At 36.9% G+C, this 22,729-nt stretch overlaps 1 protein-coding gene across 4 annotated transcripts in view; it reads left to right on the forward strand.

Annotated features, from left to right (window-relative positions):
- The window catches only part of LDAH (lipid droplet associated hydrolase), a 141,543-nt gene that overhangs the window by 31,634 nt on the left and 87,180 nt on the right, over positions 1–22,729 (forward strand). For all 4 annotated transcript variants that reach the window (XR_654263.4, XR_008519157.2, XM_054546104.2 and 1 more), the window contains 2 exon segments: positions 2,930–3,073; positions 18,318–18,487. Coding sequence is in view for 2 of the 4 variants with exons in the window: in XM_054546104.2 (XP_054402079.1) it covers positions 2,930–3,073; positions 18,318–18,487 (314 nt within the window). In the remaining 2 variants the exon portion in view is untranslated.

A 22,729-nucleotide genomic window follows, 5' to 3' on the forward strand; every position in this document is an offset into this window, starting at 1 on the left:
TTTGAAGCAATTGTGAATGGGAGTTCACTTTTTTTCACTCTACTCTCTTCCCTTCTCTATCATGTGACCCTATTTATTCCTTTTATAGGAGTTCTCACAGTCTTTATCTCACCTATTTAGTTATGTGTTGTATATTCTCCCGCTAGTACATAAATTCCAAAAAGGCCCTCATCTGTCTTTTGCCTGACATAGTGACTTTCATATAGTAAGTGCTCAATAAATAATTAAGGGCTAAAAGAAGCTGTAATTCTGAATAGAATGAATGAACGTAAGTAATTGGTATCATCATTTACTTGATGATGATAAAATTGTGGATCACAAGGCTTAAGAACTCAGACTTAATCCCAGAGATAGGGAGAAAACTTTGTTTTATTTGTTTATTTATTCTTCCTCATTTAAAAAAAATACGTTAAGTTCTGGGATACGTGTGCAGAATGTGCAGGTTTGTTATGTAGGTATACTGTGCCGTGGTGGTTTGCTGCACCTGTCAACCCATCATCTAGGTTTTAATGCCCGCATGCATTAAGTATCCATTATCTAGTACTCACTGTTTTTTGTATATCCTGTCATTGTAACTTACATCTAAATCATGGGGTTATCTTTGGTGTCTCCTTAATGTTACACCAGTTTTTAATTGTTATAATAGCTGTAGTATTAATAGCTGCCATTTATTCAGCCCCTACCATGTGCCAAGTTTTGTGCAAGTGGCTATCCATTCGTTATTTCTAATGAAAATGCCAACTACTTTATAGAGATATTGTAAGACTAACTAAAACAAGGAAGGCAGAAGATCCTACACCGGATTACTGATGTTTTTTAAAAATAAAGTATTATGATTTTCTTTTGTATATACTTTCAGCCATCAAATATTTATTTAGCATTTACCATATATGTGATGTTGGCTAAGTTATTTAACCTCTCTGTACTCAGTTTCCTCATCCATAAAATGGAAATAATGATAGCGCTACCTCATATGATGATTAAATAATATATGTAAAGCACCTAAACACTGCCTGGCATGTAGTAAGTTATAGTACCTAAAAATATTAGCTATTATTATTTTCTAGCCATATGAAGAAATCTATGAGCAATGTAAGACATGTGAATATAAGGTATAACATATTCCTAGAAGGTTATACTCAGTAATATAAAAATATAAAATTTTTGTAAAGTAATATATTAATGAGATGAAATTTTAGTCACAATCCCAAAGAGAGTTTTAGGAATTGAAACTAGTGAAAATAACCCTAAAGTTTATGAGACCAGCCTAGAAAATTTAGAAAAAGAAAAATAAAGGGAAGGGATTTGCCCTACCAGTTAACATTTAAAAAAAATATGTAGTAATTAAGACAGTATGGTCCTGGCAGAGGAGAAAAGGAAAAATAAACTGAATTATTTGGTATCAGAATTAACAAGTGAATGTAAAAAGGTAGTATTGGGTCTGAAGATATTTCAAATCAATGCAGAAAGAATGGATTATATAATAAATGGTCTTGGAACAATTGGCCAGTCACTTGGAAAAAAGTTGGATTGCTACTTAGTATTTTATACTAAAAAATATTCTAAACTTACTGAAGATTTAAATGCATAAAACATGAAACAGTGCCACCCACAGCTTCCATAGATGTTATAGCCCCTGTGCTGGTATGCCCTTTCTCCCTTCTTTCTTCCTTAGCTATACAGTGGCCAATAAACTGACCAAAGAATATATTTCTGCATTTGAGGAAGTTTTCATCCTATTTGGCAAAGAAGCCAAAAGCACCATCACAAAAAGGAATTTGGAACTTGGGTCACTAGGTCAGAATGCAACAGAAGCAAAATAATATGGATGCTATGGCCATTGTATATTACCATTATAGCTAGACGTTGTTGTACAAGTTTGAATACCTAACATTTATGTGATACTTGCTATGTTTCAGGCAGTGTTACAATGCTTTACATATATTGATTCACTTAGTCTTCAAATGAGGTAGTGCCATTATTACACATTTTGTGGATGAGGAAACCAAGGCACAGGGAGGTTAAATAGCTTGGCCAAAGCTCACACAGTTGGTAAGTGGCAAAGCCAAGATTCCAACCCAGGTAGTCTGGCTCCAGAATCTATGCTCTTAACCACTTTACTACACTGCTTATCTAGCAAACTGAAAGATATAAAAATGGAGTAGAAATCAGTGAAATTTGACAAGGATGACAGTGGTTATTTACATCAGTGCTCCAGAACCATGTCATGTAATTGTAGAGACCAGAAAGCCTAACAACATGAAGAAATAGATAAACTGATCAGAGAAATATATATTGATGGAAATGGACTAGTAGCTGTGAAGACTTTATATAGATGATGATTACAAGATGAAAATCCCATTTCATTGTAATTTCCCCCTACAGATCTATCAGATTGAATGTTTTTAAAAAGATCATTTATTTATTCTGTTTCTTTATAGCAAACTCATGTCAAAAATACCTTCTGTACACACATAAGAAAAATCTACATGTACTTGTAGACGTTTGTTTCCCCAAAAGATCAAGCTGTACACCTGTTTACAATTATAAGTGCTAGTGATAAGTGACAAGGAAACAGTAGACTCCTTAAAGCTCTCCCTGTGCATGCTTCTTACACTATTTTGGCTGGCTTATTTTTCTGGTTTTCATGCACCTTGTTAACTGAGCATGACCAAATCTTGAAGTGCCTTATATGCAGTATTACTGATTTTAGACTTTTTCCAGATGACTTTATCTGGAAGACACTGAAGGGTGTTTAAATGGGGTACTGCTGTGGTTTTAATGGAAGTTTAAAGATAATCTCTCTTGGGTACTCTGAAGAATTCAGAGGAAAGTGTGAAAAGAAACAGACCCATCTTTTCTAGCCTGCGTGTCATCTTATGCCTCTTTGTTACTTTGATTAATCTAAGGTCTGTGTTTCTTTTCTTAGGTAACCCAGGTTTTTCTGCCTTTTATGTGCCATTTGCAAAGGCTTTATACTCTTTGACAAACAGATGCTTTCCAGTTTGGACTATCAGTCATGCTGGGCATGCGTTGGCTCCCAAAGACAAGAAGATTCTTACAACATCAGAGGGTATGTCCTTGTTAATATCACTTTGTTTTACAGTGAGTGGAGGGTCATGTTTCTAGCAAGCCTGCTAAGGTTAAGAGTTACACCAGTGGAAACCTCTGCTTGTGGCATTAGGCCCATGGTGCCATATTTCGGTAAACTTAGGATTTTTAGAGACATTTTACTCTTCAGGTAATTTTCTATAAGAATATGGGTAGATAAAACAATCTATGACTTGCCTTCTTTGTTTACCAGTTAGTAATCAACTATGTGTTTTTTGATCATGTATTATTTTTCCAGGGTTGTTCTAGCAGGAATGGTAGGGAAAAAGCAGTCCCCAACTGTTTTGGCACCTGGGAACCAGTTTTGTGGAAGACAGTTTTTCCACAGACTGGGGAGGGGTGGATGGTTTCGGGATGAAACTGTTCCACCTCAGATTATCAGGTGTGCAACCTGGATTTTGCATGCACAGTTCACAATAGGGTACTCCTATGAGAATCTAATGCTGCTGCTGATCTGACAGGAGGCAGAGCTCAGGCGGTAATGCTCATTCACCCATCACACACTTCATCTGTGTGGCCAGGTTCCTGACAGGCCACAGACAGGGGTTGGGACCCCCTTTTATAAACCATGTTCTTTACTTTAAAGAAGCTTTTTCTCTCATATTTAGAGGATAATTAAGTGATAAACCATGGCCTGCTAATCATATAGACACCTAAGGGGTAAACAAAGGAGAAAACACAGGGTGGGTTAGGAGAGACGTTGTGGAGTAGGCATGTGTCTTAGTCAGTCTGGGCTGCTATAGCAAAATACCATAGACTAAGTAGCTTTTAAAAATGGAAATTGATTTCTCATAGTTTCTTGAGACCAGACGTCCAGTCCAGTCTGCACTGGCAGATTCTATGTCTGATAAAAACCTACTTCCCGATTCACAGATGGCATTCTTGCTGTCCTCTCATGGTGGACAGAGGAGGCAAGCTCTCTTGGGACTCTAGTGGGCTCTACCCTCATGACCCCATCTAATCCTAATTACTTCCCAAAGACCCCCCTCCACCTCTTAATAGCATTTGGGCATAGGGTTTCACCTATGGATTTGGGGGCCATATAAGCATTCAGACCATTACAACTGGTTTTGACAATTGAATAAGATTTGGATTTAGGGCATGAAGGTGGGTGCAGAGGTACAACAGACAGAAGGAGTAGCACAGAAGGGAGCAAGATTTAGTAGGGATGTTACTGCTAAGCAGGGCCAGTTTGAGAGGGACTTTGAGAGCTGGAGAGAGAGCCAGGACTCCATGCTGGAAGGCTTCTAAAGGAAGAAGTAATACCATGGAGATGCAAACTACCTCCTTTAAATCTGTGAGAATTCTAGCATGTTCACTGTTCCAAAAAATAAAAAATGAGAGAAAAAATAACTTAAATATAAGTTTATAAAACATAAACATAACTTTATAAAAGTACAGCATATCCAAGAGTTGAGGGACAATTTCAAAAGGTGTAACATGTGGAATGCTCTATAGGCATTCCATTCAAGGGCGTTTTGTCCTAGGGGGTTTCCTTTAGTTAATTTGAGGTGAGATCGAGGTGGCTGTGACTTCATTGCCCAGTTTGCTTCTGGTTCTTGTACATCTCTCTGGTGGTATGAGCATCTTTTTGTGCTTATTGAGCTTCTCAGCTTTAAAGATATTTTACAATAAAGTTACATTTTACATCTATAGTCTTCGTTATTATATATGCATGATTCTTTTAGACATTGATGTACAAGGTTGAACATACAAAAGCCTGTACTCTTGGAAGGCTAGTTTTGATTATATTTATTTTTAATTGTATTCTCTGACCTCAGCCTCCGATCCTCATATCAGATACAATTTTTTGTTTCTATTTTAAAATTTGAATATGGTGGCAATAAATATGGTTGCATATGTGAACTCTTCTGAATACTTTCTGAAAAACATTAGTTTACTAATCTGTTATTAATTTGTGTAAATTTTGCACATCAGATAAACAGTATGAATTTATCTAGTTTTATCTAATTGTTAACCTTGTATTTTACAGCTGACTGTTTAGCTGCAGGGAGTATGTTGTATAATTTTCTATTTATTTTTGAAATGGATTACCTTCCTTTATTGTATTTTTAGATTAAAAAGTTATATGTGCTTATTAAACAATTTAGTATGGAAAACTGAATAAGAAAATAAAAAAACAGTGTCCTATAAGTTAAAGGTTGAAAAGAAATACTAAAATTTCATAATGTTTTAATTATGCTTAAACATTTTCAACCTAAAGCCTAACAAACGCTAGCACCTTGGAACTAAGAGATGAGATTTTTCAATGAATAATACTTTGTGTAATAGCTCAGATATTTTCTAGGCTGAAGTAAGCATCTAGGAATAGCAGCACCAGGGACCATATTTTTAGTGCTTTTTCCCCTATGACAGTATCGTGATGAAGTGTGTATCTTAAATGTTCGTGAAATAGTTACATTTAGATTTTCAGGGTTTTTTTTTCAACATTTATTTGCTTATTACCTGTTCAAAACTTGTATTTGGCATATGTTATACATTAAGAAAATATTTAGCATAGAATTTTTTTTTAAATAAATAGTGGACTTCCAGTTTCAGCTCTGACATGTAGAACTTGGAATTTGTCACTTCTCTCCTCGCAATAAGAAAAAAGCTGAGGCTGAGTGTGGTGTCTGATGCCTGTAATCCCAGCACTTTGGGAGGCCAAGGCAGGCGGATCACGTGAGGCCAGGAATTTGAGACCAGCTTGGCCAACATGGCAAAACTGCATCTCTACTAAAAGTACAAAAATTAGCCAGGCGTGGTGGTGCTTGCCTGTAATCCCAGCTACTTGGGAGACTGAGACATGAGAATTGCTTGAACGTGGGAGGCAGAGGTTGCAGTGAGCCAAGATTGTGCCACTGCACTCCAGCCTAGGTGACAGAGGGAGACTCTGTCTCAAAAAAGAAAGAAAAGAAGAAAAGAAAAAAGCTGAACAAAACTGAAAATCATTTTTCTTAGACCTTTCAGAGAATTGAGGTCACAGGACAAATTGTCACCTAAAATCTAGAGAGACAAGGAAATACAATGAAGATCAGCTTATCTGAAGCAGAAGACACTAGTGCCATTTATGTAGAATACATAAATGGTGATTTTGATGAATTGCTGGGGGTAAAGTACAGACTATTTTAAGAGTAACAAACTTCTGCAAGCCTATTCTTGGGGGACTTCTTCACTTTCATAGGTATTACTTCTAGGAACCTTATCAGATTCTTTTGTGAAAATTTTAGAAATGTCCCCTGTGGTTTTTTGTTAGGAGTGGAAGAGAAGTAAGCATTTTGCAGTATGTCCAGAATATTCTCAATCACATGGCTTACTTTCCAAGGGAAAAAGAGTTCCAGAGCTTTATCCAACCTGGGGGAAGGTCAGTTAGCCAACTCCGTCTTCCCCTAGCCTTCCTGTCTCACATGCTGGAGGAGAAAAAAAGATGACAAAAACTTTTGAAGATCACAGCACAGGCATTCAGGCCCACTGAAAGACTGATGTTTAATCATTACAGTATAGGATGCTTCCCTCCTCATTTTTACCAACATGTCTACAGGCCTCTCTACCTTAATGATAATTCATTATAACTATAGGAGCTACAAGACACAAACTCTATTTAAGAAGGAGTTCTTAGGGAAAACCAAAGGCAATGGAGGAAAAAAAACCAAGAACATTAGAGGAAACTGAAGTTTCTGATACCTGTAGCTACAGAAAACATTAAGCATAGCCTTGGCCAGGCATGGTGGCTCATGCCTGTAATCCCAGCACTTTGGGAGGCTGAGGCGAGCAGATCGCTTGAGGTCAGGAGTGCTTGACCAGCCTGGCCAACATGATGAAACCCCATCTCTACTAAAAATACAAAAATTAGCCGGGCATGGTGGTGCAAGCCTGTACTCCCAGCTACTTGGGAGGTTGAGGCAGGAGAATTGCTTGAACCCGGGAGGCAGAGGTTGCAGTGAGCCGAGATAGTGCCACTGCACTCCAGCCTGGGTGACAGAGTGAGACCCTATCTTAAAAAACAAACAAACAAAAAAAGCATAGCCCAGCTTCTAGCCACATTAACATATAGCCTCACATAAAAGGTCTATTTACCTCATTCCTATTACTCAATACATCATGTCCAGCTTTAAGCAAAAAATAAAATTAGGCATTGTAAAAGGCAAGAAAAAAACAGTCTGAAGAGACAAAGCAAGCATCAGAACCAGAGTCAGATATATACTTATTACCAATTTTAGAAATATCAGATCGGGAATTTAAAGTAACCATGATTACTACGTTGAGGACTCTAATGGAAGAAGTAGCATGCAAGAACAGATGGGTAATGCAAGCATACAGTAGGGAACTCTTAAGAAAGAATCAAAAGGAAATATTGGAAAACACCATAACAAAAATGAAAAATGCCTTTGATGGACGCACCAGCAGACTAGATGCAGCTGAGGAAAGAATCAGTGGGCTGGAAAAATAGGTTAATAGAAACTTTCCTAACTGAAATGCAAAGAGAAAAAATAATTTATAAAAGTACAGCACATCCAAGAGTTGTGGGACAATTTCAAAAGGTATAACATATGCATAATTGGAATACCAGATCAAGAAGAAAGAGAAAATGGAGAAGATAAGAGGTGAAGTACTTAATGCCAGATGACAAAACACAGGTCTAGGAATCTCAGAGCACTCTAAGCAGGGTCAGTACTAAGGCTCTACACCTACATATGTCATACTTAAGTTGCAGAAAACCAAAGACAAAATCTTGAAAATAGGCAGAGGAAAAAGTGCCTTACCTGTAGAAGAACAAAGATGAGAATTACAGGGAACTTCTTGTCAGAAACCATTCAACAAAGAGGAGAATGGAGTGAAATATTTAGTGTTGAATGAAAAATAACACTTACCTGGATTTCTCTATCTAGTGAAATCATCCTTCAAAAGTAAAGGAGAAATAAAGACTTTTTCAGACCAACCGCAGCTGAGGAAATTAGTTGCTGGAAACATCCTATGCAAGAAATATTAAAAGAAGTTCTTTAGGGGAAAGGAAAGCGATAGAGATTAGAAACTCAAATCTGTATAAAGAAGAGCATGGGAGAAGGAATAAAGGTTTAAAAAGTTTATTTTTCTTGTTCCAAATGGATCTGGTAGATAGCTGTTTATTCAAAGTAATAAAAGTAACAGTATGTTGGGTAATTACAACATGGATAAATGAAATGAATGTCAATCATGTTATAAGGGATGGAAGAGAGGAATTGGGAATACTCAGTTGTAACATACCTGGACTAAAGGTGAAGGTGGTATAGTGTTATTTCAGATTAACTTGTTTTTTTTTTTTTTTTTTTTTTGAGACAGAGTCTCACTCTCTCGCCTACCCAGGCTGGAGTACATTGATACAATCTTGGCCCACTGCAGCCTCAACCTGCCAGGCTCAGGTGATCCTCCCACCTCAGCCTCCCAAGTAGCTGGGACTACAGATGCGTGCCACTACACCTGGCTAATTTTTGGATTTTTAGTAGATGCAGGGTTTCACCATATTGCCCAGGCTGGTCTTGGAACTCCTGGGCTCAAGCGATCTGCCTGCCTCAGCTTCCCAAAGTGCTGGGATTACAGGCATGAGCCACTGTGCCCAGCCAAAAAAAAAATTTTTTAATAAATATAATTATTATGAGAAGAAGAGAGAATGTTAGATCATTTAAAATGCTCAATTAAAGCTAGGAATAGAGAGTAGGATTTTAAAAAGAAAGAACAAGTATAACAAAGAAGAAACATTTATAAATATGATAGCTATTAATTCAACTATATCAGTAATCACTTTATTTATTTATTTAGAGACACAGTCTCACTCTGTCACCCAGGCTGGAGTGCAGTGGTGCCATCGAGACTAACTGTAGCCTGAAACTCCCAGGCTTAAGTGATCATCCCACCTCAGCCTCCTGAGTAGCTGAGACCACAAGTGTGTGCTAGCATGCCTGGCTAATTTTTGTATTTTTTTATAGGGACAGGGTTTTGCCATGTTGCCTGGGCTGGTCTTGAACTCCTGGGCTCAAGTGATCTACCTGTCCTGGCCTTCTAAAATGCTGGGATTACAGGCATGAGCCACCACGCCCAGCCTCAGTAATCACTTTAAATGTGAATGGTCTAAATATACCAATTAAAATACACAGATTGTTGGAGTGGTAGGTGGAGATCCAACTATATGTTGTCTACAAGAAACCACTTTAGGACCAGGCACAGTTATACATGCCCATAATTCCAGCACTTTGGGAGGACAAGGTCAACAGATTGCTTGAGCCCAGGAGTTTGAGACCAGCCTGGGCAACACGGTGAAACTCCATCTCTACAGAAAAATACAAAAATTAGTCAGGCGTGCTGGCATGCACCTGTGGTTCAGCCTACTCAGGAGGCTGAGGTGGGCAGATCACTTGAACTCGGGAGGTTGAGGCTGCAGTGAGCCGAGATCATGCCACTGCACTCCAGTCTGGGTGACAGAGTGAGACCTTGTCTTTAAAACAAACAAATAAACATTTTAAAACAAACAAACAAAAACTTTAAATATAAAGACACAGATATGTTGCAAGTAAAGGGATATACAGAGATATACCATGGTAGCACTAGTCAAAAGAAAGCTGGAGTAGCTATTTTAATTTTAGACAAAGCAGGCTTCAGAGAAAGGAAAATGTCAGGGATAAAGAGGAGCATTACATAATGATAATAGCACCAGTTCTTCAAGGAAACATAACAATCCTTAACAAATATGTACCTAACAACAAAGGTCAGAATGCAGGAGGCAAAACTGATAGACTGCACTATTATAAGTGGAAACATCAGCAGTCCTTTTTCTGTAATTAATAGATCCAGCAAACAGAAAGGCAGTAAAGATATAGTTGAACTGAATTGCACCTTCAGTCAACTTTATTTAATTGACATTTATAGACTACTTCATCTAACAACGTACTCTTCTCAAGCGCACATGGAGCATTCACCAAGATAGACTACATTCTGGGCCATAAAACATACCTTAACAAACTTAAAAGAGTATAAATTATACAAGGTATGCTCTTAGACCACAGTGGAATTAAACTAGAAATCAACAACAGAAACATAGCTATGAAATCCCAATATATTTAGAAGTTAAACAACACACTTTTAAATAACACATGGGTCAGTGAAGTCTCAAGAGTAACATAAAAATACTTTGAACAAAATAAAAGTGGAAATACAACTTATAAAAATTTGTAGGATATAGCAAAACTAGTGCTTAGAAGGAAATTTATAGCATTGACTGCATATATTAGAAAAGAAGGAAGATCTAAAGTCAATTACCTAAGTTTCTGCGTTAGGACACTAGAGAAAGAACAATTTAAGCCTAAAGCAAAGAGAAGAAAAGATGATAAAAATGGGAACACAAATCAATGAAGTTGAAAACAAGAAATTATTGGAAAAAAATCAACAAACCAAAAGCTAGTTATTTAAAAGACTAATAAAATTAATAAACCTGTAGCCAGGCTAACCAAGGGGGGAGAAAGAGAAGACGCGAATTACAAGTATTCAGAAAGAAAAGAAGATTCATTGCTGCTGATCTCTTAGATAATAAAAGGACAATAAACTTAATTTAGATAAAATGGACCAATTTATTCAAAAATACAAGCTCCCAAAACTCACACAAGGAAAAATAGATAATCGGAGTAGACTGTATCTGTTAAAGAAATTAAACCACCAAAGCTGAATAAGGACAAAACAAGAAAAGTATAGGTCAATATCTTTGAGGGACATACATGCAAAAATTCTCAACAGAATACCAGCAAACTGAATTCAACATCACATTAAAAGGATATGGTCATGATCAAGTGAGCTATCTTAAGTCATACTAAAGACAGAAGCGAACATTTGAAGAGAACATGAATGGCAACTTTGAAAGTTGAAAACAGACTCAGAGGATCACCCTTGATCAGGTGTTCTCAAACTTTGGCATGCATCAAAATCACCTGGAGGGTTTGTTAAAACACAGGTGGCTACCTCTGAGTTGTTGATTTAGTAGATCTGGGGTAGGACCTGAGAATTTGCATTTCTAACAAGTTCCCAGGTAATATTGGTGCTGCTGGTCCTGGGACCACATTTTCAGAACCACTGCCCTAGATGTTCACCAATAAACACTGATAAGGAAAACCAGTAGAAAATATCTGTCATGTGTCTGAATTTTTAGGAAACAGCTTTAATTCTTATTTTAAATTGACATCTTATTATTTATAACTTTACTTTGAATATGTTTATCTCTACTTGGCCTGCTTGTGTACTATTGAGTTAATAACTTAGTAATTAGAGTCTGGGTTCTTTGCTACCTAATGAGAATAGTGCCATCTAGAGGCATTAGCCCAAAGGGCCACCATAGGGCCATAGGAAGCTGTGGTTTCTGGAGAGGGTGAAAAGGCAACTCATTATCATCAAGGACTTATTGACAACCTACTAGGTTATTAACTGTCATGCTACAAGGATATACAAAGAGTTAGAATTGCTTGCCAGTCTCCACCTTTTAAGTTCGTGATTTTCTGTATCTGAGTAGCTCAAAAGTTCTGTGAAGGCTAAGTAGAGCTCTGGGCCTTGGACCAGCCCCCCATTCAGCTAGAACAGTTCTGCGCTCATCTGTTGTACACATTGGAGGTTATGTTTGCAAATGTATGCTATAGTGGCTTTGGATAGGCAGCACAGATATATTATTTGCTGTCCAAGATTGTCCTAAGGTACTGATTTTCTGGCATGCAAAATAATGGCGTGAAAAATATGTAATCATTGAGAAAAAGGGCATAAGCTGTAACCACACATCAAATGTTGAAAGTATGTTTTGCTTCATATTAGCACATGTTAAAATTATGAAGAGTTGGAAATAATATTCTAGTAGACCACATTATCACAATCATAAGTTGAATATAATTGGAAGAACAGATGTTCACCAATGTCAGAAGGGGATGATTCGAGGGGAAAAAAAAGTGCGAAAAGAAAATTTGAGGAGTTAGGAGCATAAACTGTTTTCTGGATTAGATTTGCTATAGAGTCAGCATACATGATGGGAAATTCATTATCAACTATTTCAAGTCATTGTTTAGAAAGTATGAAATGAGGGCTAGAAATCATGCTGGTTTCATTTTAGCAGATAAAAACATTACCTAAAAAAGTTACACAATCTTGCAACTAATGATGAATTTGAGTCATGCTTATCCAAAGAAACAATAAACTACTCTCACTGCAGTCCCCCAAATAGGAAGAAAGAGAGAAAACCCAGTGGAGCTTTCTCTCTTGCCAGGACTGGGAGTGGCAGGGCAACAAGGAGGTAAGATGGAATGACTAGATGAGCCCAAGGCAGGAACAACCAATCAATCAACTCTCAGGGCTCACAGTCCCTAGAAATGAAAGCATGTAAATCTATGGGTCAGAAGAGCAAAAAACCAAAGTGCAGAGCAAGAGAAGTTAGGAATCAAGCAAATTGTTAAGAGTCCCAGGGCAGACAGAAGTAGGGAGAGTGAGCATTGCAGTTAACGTCCATAACACAGACCAGATTGTGCGCTCCTCTCTTGGCAATCTATAGGTATCTTCTCACTGATCACAGAACCGAGTCCAGACTCCTTGGTGTGAAGTTCAGTTTCCTGCTTCATCTATACCCAACTTTCCTTTTTAACCTTATGCTTCACCTTTCCGTATAACCACACATAGCCACAGAACTCATGGCTTTTTCCAAGGAACAGCCATGGAAACATGGCTGTTTCCAAAATAACACTTTACAATAAAAAGTAACACACTTTTTATGCCTTTTTCTTTTATTGTTTGCTAAGTCTATAACATTATGTTCTCCTTGCTGAATCTCTCTCCTGTTTCCTGCTAAGGACTGTTGAAGTCCTTAGCAGATAATTGGTTTTAGTCAAGTGGAAAGCATAATTTGATGACTGTGGTTTTCACCGTCTGTTTGGAGAATAATAATTAAAAATTATTTTATAAAATGTATGCTTGGGGTTTACAAATTTTGAAATTTGTTTTCTAAATAAGATAGTAGTGTTAAATAGAATAATTATCTCCCATCCCCCTCACTGTGATGCATACTTTAAGAGCTAACAGAGTTGTACCAGTGTTTAGATACAGGGAGCTTACAGAATACTTAGGGAGGGAGCTGGGGATTGATGAGAGTGTACTCTCACTTCAGCCTAGTAACCTCAGGACAGTTGTGAAAGGAAGGCCTTATGGTATGTGCTAGGTAAGCATATAGAATTAGGGACCACAGTTCTCATTGAGCCAATTCGCTGATATTCAGTACGAACCCACAACATCTTTGGGGGCTTCTGTATTCCATGTGAGAAAGAAATCAATGGTGATTTTCCCTACAAAATAGGTGTAAGATATCTAGGAATAACAGCATGTCAATGCATTCTTTTTTTTAAATTTATTTTGAGAAATTTTTAAAAACTTAGAAAAATACAGTTATATAACGATCAAAGATTCTATTACTCACAATTGACAGTTAACATTGCCATATTTACATAAATATTTTTTGTTAACAAAATAAGTGAAATAAAACAATACAGAAAAAGTTTTGTTTTTTGTATCCCATCTCTAGTTCTATCATGAATTTAGAGTAAATATTTCATGTCTCTTTTTATATTTGTAGTTATATATATTTATATATATGTATAGCATGGTGAACAACATATGATTTTTTTGTGTATTTGAAAGAAATTAAGAAGGAAACTTTTTTATTTTATTTTATTTCTTCTTAAAAAAAAGGCATACATGTGCAGAATGTACAGGTTTGTTACGTAGGTATACGTGTGCCATGGTGGTTTGCTGCACCTATTGACCTGTCCTCTAAGTTCCCTCCCCTCACCCCCCACCCCCCCAACAGCCCTAGTATGTGTTGTTCCCCTCTCCTGTGTCCATGTGTTCTCAATGTTCAACTCCCACTTATGGGTGAGAACATGCTTCACAAGGAAACTGTATTTTCATCTTGATCAAAGAATTCTTTAAAATATGAAATATTATTCTTAGCCTTTCAATTTTTACATGTAAGTTGTTTAATTAAAGTTATTAAGATACAGCTTTGGAGTAATGACTGGGGGCAGGATGGAAGAGTTTAGTAGCTGAGCAAATTCTGGTGTGAGATGCAGTTACTGTCTGCAGACTCAGTCCTACCAAAGGCATGTGTAGTGCTAATCTCCAGTCTTGTCTGTTCTATGGTCAGAGATGACCTATAAATACTGTTTGTATGAAAATAAATAGTTGAACTTATACATTTATATTCAGTATATAGCCATATATATATGAACGGCAGTTAAATATATAGTTAAATTTAAACTGTTTTGCTTGGATTCAGATACATAGTTAAATGTATACATTTATAGTAATATACATGTAATAAAGAATATCTTCTAGTTATTTATCTTGGGTAGAGTGGGAAAAGGTGCAGTACTTTTTATGAATCAAAGGGCCATTACACTTCTATTGTGATCCAATAAACTGTGTTCTTTTCTCACGCAAATGCTTGAGATACTTAACTTTGGCATTTAATAATTGTGTTTTTATCTATGTCTGTTTCCTGTTAGTAGATTATGATCTCCTGAAGGCAAAGGTAGTATATTTTATTTATGTCTGTACTTTCAATAATACCAAGGGCCAATTAGTCACTGTTTTCTGTCAGAGTAGTCAATTCAGTTCATGTAAAATGAAAAAAATAATAATCATCAGATTTATCTGTGTTCTGAGGCTGTAAGGGAATTTAAAATTGAAAGCAATTTTAATGACTGCTTAATAACTTTAATAACTGGAGCAGCAAATTTGAACAATTAGACAAAAAGTTAATGCGAAGTACTGATATTATTTAATTTCTCTACTAACTATTTCAGAACAAGTTGTGTGTACCTTTTGAAATAAACTCTAGAACCATTAGGTGAGCTGTGAAGTGATATCTAATAGAGATGGGTCTAAGAAATAGGCTCAGATTCTAAGAGAAAATTGTCAATATGATATTGGGGCTGGGGTTACAGATTAACAGCATCTCAAGGCAGAAGAATTTTTCTTAGTACAGAACAAAATGGGGTTTCTTATGTCTTCCTCTTTCTACATAGATACAATAACAGTCTGATCTCTCTTTCTTTCCCCCACAATTTATTGGTAACAATATGGTGGATTGGATTGTCATCCCCAATTCGGGCAGTTCTCAATTTAGAAACAGATTATGTTCCAAATGTGCTTTGTTGATTATAACTTGGAGTACGTTTTCCTTATAGAAAGAATGGTTTAAATGATTTCCATATTAGCATTCTTCTGGTTTTGATAGAATTGAATGTAATTTTTTCTGCATTTTTTGGAGAGTAAGTTAATAATTTCTAGCATTTTCTCAGAATATATTACTATTAAAATAATAGGAATGAAAACATATAATCAAGTATATAGTCTTTTAACCTTTCATTTTCTGCTAGTAAAATAATATCTAGAATTTTATTTACTAGTAAAATGAAAAAAGATAGGCTGGGAGTGGTGGCTTATGCCTGTAATCCCAGCACTTTGGGAGGCCAAGGTGGGTGGATCACCTGAGGTCAGAAGTTTGAGAGCAGCCTGGCCAACATGGTAAAACCTCATCTCTACAAAAACTCACCAGGCCTGGTGGTGCACGCCTGTAATCCCAGCTACTTGGGAGTCATGAGAATTGCTTGAACCTGGGAGGCGGAGGTGGCAGTGAGCTGAGATTGTGCCACTGCATTCCAGCCTGGGCGACAGAGTGAGACTCCATCTCAAAAATAAATAAATAAAAATAAATTTTAAAAGATAGCACATTTAAATTTTCAATCATTGTTCATTTTTAGAAAGTACTTTCCCCATTAATCTTACCACTTCGGCAAACACTATCAAGTACTGTGTTCTTGAAAATCTGCTGAGTAGTTCCCAGAGGTAAAGCCAGATCTATCTCTGAAATATTCTGATTTATAATGTCCTTTAAAGTTTATCTGAAATACAATGTTTTAGGACCTTATTTATGATGTCAGTGAAATTTTAGAATATTTAGCCCATTTTCTTTGCTCTAACCATGTAAATGTTCTTGGTATATATTTGGAGGAGGACTTAAATAACAGGAATTGAAATGATGGCAATCATAGCTTTTGTTTATCTGCTTATGCCAGACACTTAAACAACAGCCATTGGAGACTAGCATTATTATCTCTATTTTGTGTATGAGGAAACTGAAGCCTAGGTTAAAGGATTTGCTCAAGTCACACAGTTAGGGAGATGCTGAGCTGAGATTTAAACCCAGATTTATCTCATCTCCAGAGCCTGTTTATCTTTGTACTGCACCTACTGTCCCAACAGAAAGAAAACTTGGATATTTCCAAATGCTGCATATTTTGAAAAAGAACTTGGGATGCAAATATTAACATTATTGTGGTTTTTTCATATCAAAGAATGATATGATCACTTTTGGGTAGAGTGATTAGAGAAGCAAGGTATAAACTATTCAAACCTAAATATAATATTTCATGCATAAAAAGGTGGATTTGGAGCCATTAGAAGTCCTACCAAAGTCAGGTTCCAGATTCTCTCTCTTCCCAGTTCTGTTTCATGCTGAACTTCCTTGTTAAGTGGAGAATGAATTGTAAGCCGACCTGGGAAAAAGAGTGAGAGCATAACATGTTTAACCTGGGAGATTAATAATGCTATGGAAATAGGGAAGTAAGCCTCATTGAGTCAAGAAAAAGCTTTTCAATAACTGTATGCTGGACTTTGGGGAGCAGTGATAAGCAAGACCTGGATTGTAAACTAGGAGTGAGTTAGGAGTAGTATAGTGAGATAAATAAACAGGGATGTTGTGGTAACTGAAAAGAGAGCCACTTTACTCCCCACATAATGAATCATAAAAAGGTCTCTCAGAGGAGATAACGCTTGTTTCAAGTTTGTAGGATAAACAGGACTTAGACTAAAAGGAGAGATGAGCACACACACACCAAAAAAACCCATATACAAACAAAACAGAAGAGTAGTTTTTCTGAGTTTGGGGTGCCTCTTGAATGAGCCATACCAATTATAATTCCCATCAATGCCTTGCAAGTCATGAGAGCAAGAAATTCAGTGTTCAGTCACTCAAATTTTAGGAAACAGTTGACTCTCTTGTGGTATTTTGAAATATTACACCCTGTCATTGGGTTATATATATGTTCATAGGGAAAACCTATTCAAGTTTTCTACACTCGTAGAATATTAGAATGGCCAGCATCCTCAGAGATCATCTAGTCAGTTCCAGTTTTCATTCAGCCATAACATTTGCTGTGTACTAGTCACAGGACACAGATGAAAAGATGGACCTTGCCTTCAAGGAACGCACAGCCTAAGAGAGGAAATAAACGTACAAACAGGCAATGTACAAGTTTGATAAAGTGCTATAATAAAAGAGGTACTGATTGAGCACAGAAGAGAGCTCATTAATTTTTCTTGAGGATTAGCTAGGTAAAGTTTTAATTAAGTCTTGAAGAACCTAAAAAAGCAGTTCATTTGTGACAGGGAGGGAGGATATTTCAGGTCAGGACTGCTGGTTATTTAAAAGGGACAGTTTTTAACATTTCTACCTAAGTTTTTCAGTCTGGATTCTTTAAATAAATAAAGATTATCTAAAATAATTAAGTCATGTCATGGACTTTCTTAGTTGTCTATTAGTAATATAAATTAGCCTAAGCGGCTGGTTCTCAATGTGTGGTACTGGGACCCAGTGCATCAACATCTCCTGGAAACTTGGAAATGCAACTTCTCAGGCCCCAGCCTAGACCTACTGAAACAGAAACCCTGGGGTGTAGAGCCCAGCAATATGTTTTAACAAGCCTTCAAGGGGATTCTGATGTATGCTCAAGTTTGAGAACTACTGGCCTAAGCTAACAGTAATACAGAATTATTGAAAGTTCATGGACTTTGAGGATTTGGAGACCTGAATTTGAATCTCACCTCTCCCACTTCGTAAGTTTGTGACTATTAATCTGTCACCTAATATCTATGAGCATTGGGATTTTCACCTATCAGGTGAAGGTTATAATATTTCCTTCCCAAAATTGTTGTGAAAATTGGTTAATATAATGAATGCCTAATATTATCACTGGCACACTGTAGGCTTTTGATAAATGGTAACTGCTTTTTATCATGATTGTTATCTTTTTCTTGATCTTTTTTCAGTGATTACTTTTACTTACTTAATGAAAACATGCTCATATTTTTGCTTTTAGATTCAAACGCTCAAGAAATTAAGGACATTTATGGACTAAATGGACAAATAGAGCACAAACTAGCTTTCCTGAGAACTCATGTGCCAAAGGACATGAAACTTGTGCTCATTGGCCATTCAGTAGGCAGCTATTTCACACTTCAGATGCTGAAGCGAGTCCCTGAGCTCCCGGTAAGTAGGTTTCCAGAGGTAACTGTGGGTGCTGGACTGTGTGCCTGCACAAATCCTCCTCACCTTTCCTATGTTCTTTTGTCTCTTGTTCAGTTGATAAATAGAACAGAGAGAGGGGTATTTGCTCTCTGCCTTTATCCTTATCTCCATATTACAATGGGCTTATGTGAATGTATGTCCGTAATGTTTCAAAGAATAATGCTGAGGGAGATAGGAAGTTTCTGAAAGAATGCCTTTGAATATAGCGTTATGGGAGTTCTTATGTTACACATTACTTGCTGTTTTTTATAAGGAAATATTTAAGAGCAGTCACTAGGTAGGACCTAGACAAGAATCTGTCTTTTGTGGGAAGGTAGTTTGTAAATATTCTTGCCTTTTTCAGAAGGAAGAAATGTATCATCATCATCATCACTGATACGCAAACAGCTATCTTTATGGAACACTACGTCTTTATTAAGTCATAAGTTCAGATTCTTACCTATTCTGTATCTTGGCGGCCTTTTTGAGACACATATTCACAAATACTCGCAAATATTTGCTGGATACCACTATGTGCCAGATATTAAGTGAGGCACTAGAGACGCAAAGACCTATTTAAAGTGCCCAGGAAAGCAAGTGAACTGTAAGAGATATAAAACATAACAAAAAAATTGTACTTTCACTAACATATACAATTGAAATAACTCACTGAATGGATGCAATTCACAAGATAATTCATTTCTTTATTCAACAAACATATATTAAGCCCTTTCCATGTGTCAGATCCTGTGCTATGTTTTGAGGACATCCCAGTGAGTAAGACAGTCGTTGAAGTAGGAGAGCCTGGAGTCTGCTTGAGGAGACAGTCTAACCAATAGATGTGATACCTGCTGTCTTATTTAAGTTCAGGGGGTGTGGGAGCATGGAGTGCTGGTAAACCTAGTAATCTGAAGCCAAGACAGGACGTGATCGCTTCGTGGCCGCTTTGTGCTAGGATTTTAACTGTTTCTCACTCCATGGGATAAAATATCTTCAGTGGGGTCTCAGAAGTCACTAAGCACTTGCTCCTTTTCTTGCCAGCTTCACCTGCTTACTTCTTATTCATAATTGCCCTTAGGAAATGTACAACTATAGCCTCCCTTGCTGTGGTTTTTAATACTAAATGGAGGTTTTAAATTATTATTGGGTATAAGAAAATGTGTTTTTCATTTCTAAGTGTGAATTCAATAAATTCAAGATTGTACTCTGTTCTCTGTATTATTGTCTACTGTGTTGGGTGTTTTTTCCCTAAATAAGGTGTCTTAATCAGAATGCAGGCTTTATTTTTGCTTTTAGCATTTTGCACAGCTTCTAATCTCTTTTGTGCCTTCGAAGTCTCCTCTAGTACTGTGTCATGTGGTTGCCATCTTTATGGTGTCCAGCTCTGCCTCTTAGTGGTTCTACTTGCACAGTTGCTGTGAGTTCTGGCACTAGAATCAGGACACCTAGGTTCCAATATTTATTGTTGTTTTTTTTTTTCAGTCTGTCTGATCTTAGACAAGTTATTGAGTCTCTACTTCAGTTTTGAGTCTCAATCTCAGTTTCCTCATTTGTAAAATGGGGATAATAATATGTTCTTCAAAGGATTTTTGTGAGGAATTACATAAAGCATCAAGAATGATATCTGGAACTTTAAAGTTCCAAATAAGTATTAGCTATTATTATTATTAGGGAAATAACTCTAGAATCATTGTCTCAGTCATTAGGTTAACTATTGTATTAGGTATCTATTGCTGTGTATCAGATTGCCCCAAAACTTAGCAGTGTAAAACAATACACATTTCTTCACTCGTAGTTTCTGGTCAGAAGTCTGGCCACAGCTTAGCTGGATTCTCTGCTTCAAGGTCTCTCCCAAGATTTTAACCAACATGTCTTCCAGGGCTGCAGTCTTATCCAAAGGCTTTAGTTGAGATGGATCTGGATCCAGGCTCACTCTTGTGGTTTTTGACAGGATCCCATTCCTTGAGAGTTGTTGGACAAAGGGCCTTCATTCAGCAGTGGCAGTTGGGTAGAGGCCACCTTCTTTAACATGTCGGCCTGTCTAGCTTACTTCATTAGAGCACACCTGGAAGAAGAGCCAAGGAGACAGCCTGCTAGCAGATGAAAATCACAGGCTGTAACCCAGTTACAAAGTGACATCCCATCATGTTTCCTGTATTCTTGTTAGAATCAAGTCACTAGGTCTAGCCCACACTCAAGGGGAGATAATTACACAAGGGCATGAGTACTAGGAGGTGAAGGTCATTGGGAGCTGTGTTAGAGCTGCGTACCCCACCATTCTAAAATTAGAATTTCACTTCTGTGTTGGGCAGTCAAGAACATGGACATAGGATGTACATACATTGTTGCATTTATTTACTGGTATAGGCAATGACTTGGACCTGTCAAATAAAATGTAGCAAACTGACATGAAATGTAATTATTTGTTGTTAGTTGTCCCAGGTGTCTTAAACACTTTAAAAACATCAAAAAGGATACTTGCATATTTGAAATAATAGCATTACTGTTCTATAAACATAGGAAAGAAAATATTCATTTCGGAGCCCATCACAGGCTATTATTAACTTAATCACAGATCTGTTTTGGTTTTTGTGTTTGCTCCAGATCTGTTCTGCATGTGATGTGTGGTTTCTCTTTTGTGTGTTTGAAAGTGATTGTTCAACACATTGTCTTGAACCTTTCTCTTTTTTGGGGCTCATATTCACAATGTCTGTTGGGAAAGAAGTAGAATGCATCTCAAGATTAATGTGCTTTCTTATAGCTTTTTCAGTATCATAACTTTCTAATTATTGTCCTGCCTTCAGGTGTCCTTGCTTTTGCAGGAATAGTGGTGAAAAGGGGAAACAAAGATGAAACGTGAGCTTAACCTACTTTATTTGTGGAGACACAACTCAAACTGATTATAGAGTTTTCAGAAAGACATGTGAAGCTGTGTTTTATCTTCTTAAAAAGGGTGTAGGCTAGAAAATAATGTGTGCAATAAATTGTCCAAAAGGTCACCTCTTTTGGGGGGTAGGAGGGGCAGTGAACATCTGTATGATTTTTAAATTATTATTCAGAAGCTTTATCTGGTTTCAATTAACTACATTGTTGAAATTCCCTACCCCATCCCCAGCCCCTGTTAAACACCTGGGTCAGTGAATGCTGATGGTGTGATCCCTGCCAAAGTGTTGAAATTTCAGTGTCTCTGGGCTACTCTAAGACATCACAGTGCCTGCATGCCTGAAGTTAGCATGACATGCTCCATTTAAGATGCATTTGACAAATATGTTTGTGTAAGCCAGAATGTTACAATCCTTAATCATTTTGCCAAAAATAAGTTAGCTATTATGTTTTATAACATATGAAGTGTGATAATAAGAAACTTGTGTTTCCATCTCTTCTGTTATTTTTTACCGGAATATTTGACTCTTGTAAGATTTTGAGGACGTATGTGTAGTTTAGTAGCTAGCTGGTTTGTTTAGTTTTATTTTGGTTCAGCTCTTTGCAATATTTTCATAGCTAATTATAGGCAACTTGGTCTTAAATCATTTTAAGAGACTTATGGTATATGTCAGATATATTGTCTGACCTATATTTTAATATACTAAAAAAAAGTTGCCCCTTTAAAAAAATCTGGTATTTAAAATTATTTGTTTATCTAAACAAATTCCATACATAGAATTAGAGATATTCTTCATATATTTTGAAAGTAATGCTCAGTATAGGAAATTTAAAGAGAAACTTTAGCAAATAGGTAATTGGAAGACTGTTAAATAGTAGCTATCATGACTTATAATAATAAACATAATTGTTTTTAGATTCATAGAATCTTAGAACTGAGATAGGCTTTAGAGACAATCTGGCCCCATCTTTCGTTTTATCAATGGGAAGTGAGAGAAAGGTCCCTTGCCAGGATTCAGCCTTGGCTCTGCCTGAATCTGGGGTGGGGCATACTGGTATTAGCTGTGAGTATAAAAAGAATCCAAGAAGGTACTGATGGCTCCTTCAACCTGTGGATGATAGCAGAGCCTATAGCTATTACAGTGTGCCCTGCAGTGTACACAACTGCTAGGTTCGTGTGACTCATTGTGTTGGTGCTCCAAGAGTAGGAAACCCCGTGAATGCTCTAGCAATTTCAGGATTGTGTGTTGGGGTTGGGGGAGAATAATACAGAAGCAAAAAAGTAATAATCTTATCTCCACTATCTAGAATCTTCTTTCTCTTATCAAACCTCTATATGTT

This window comes from Pongo abelii, chromosome 12, assembly GCF_028885655.2.
Source record: "Pongo abelii isolate AG06213 chromosome 12, NHGRI_mPonAbe1-v2.0_pri, whole genome shotgun sequence".
In the NCBI taxonomy this organism is placed as follows: Eukaryota; Metazoa; Chordata; class Mammalia; order Primates; family Hominidae; genus Pongo; species Pongo abelii.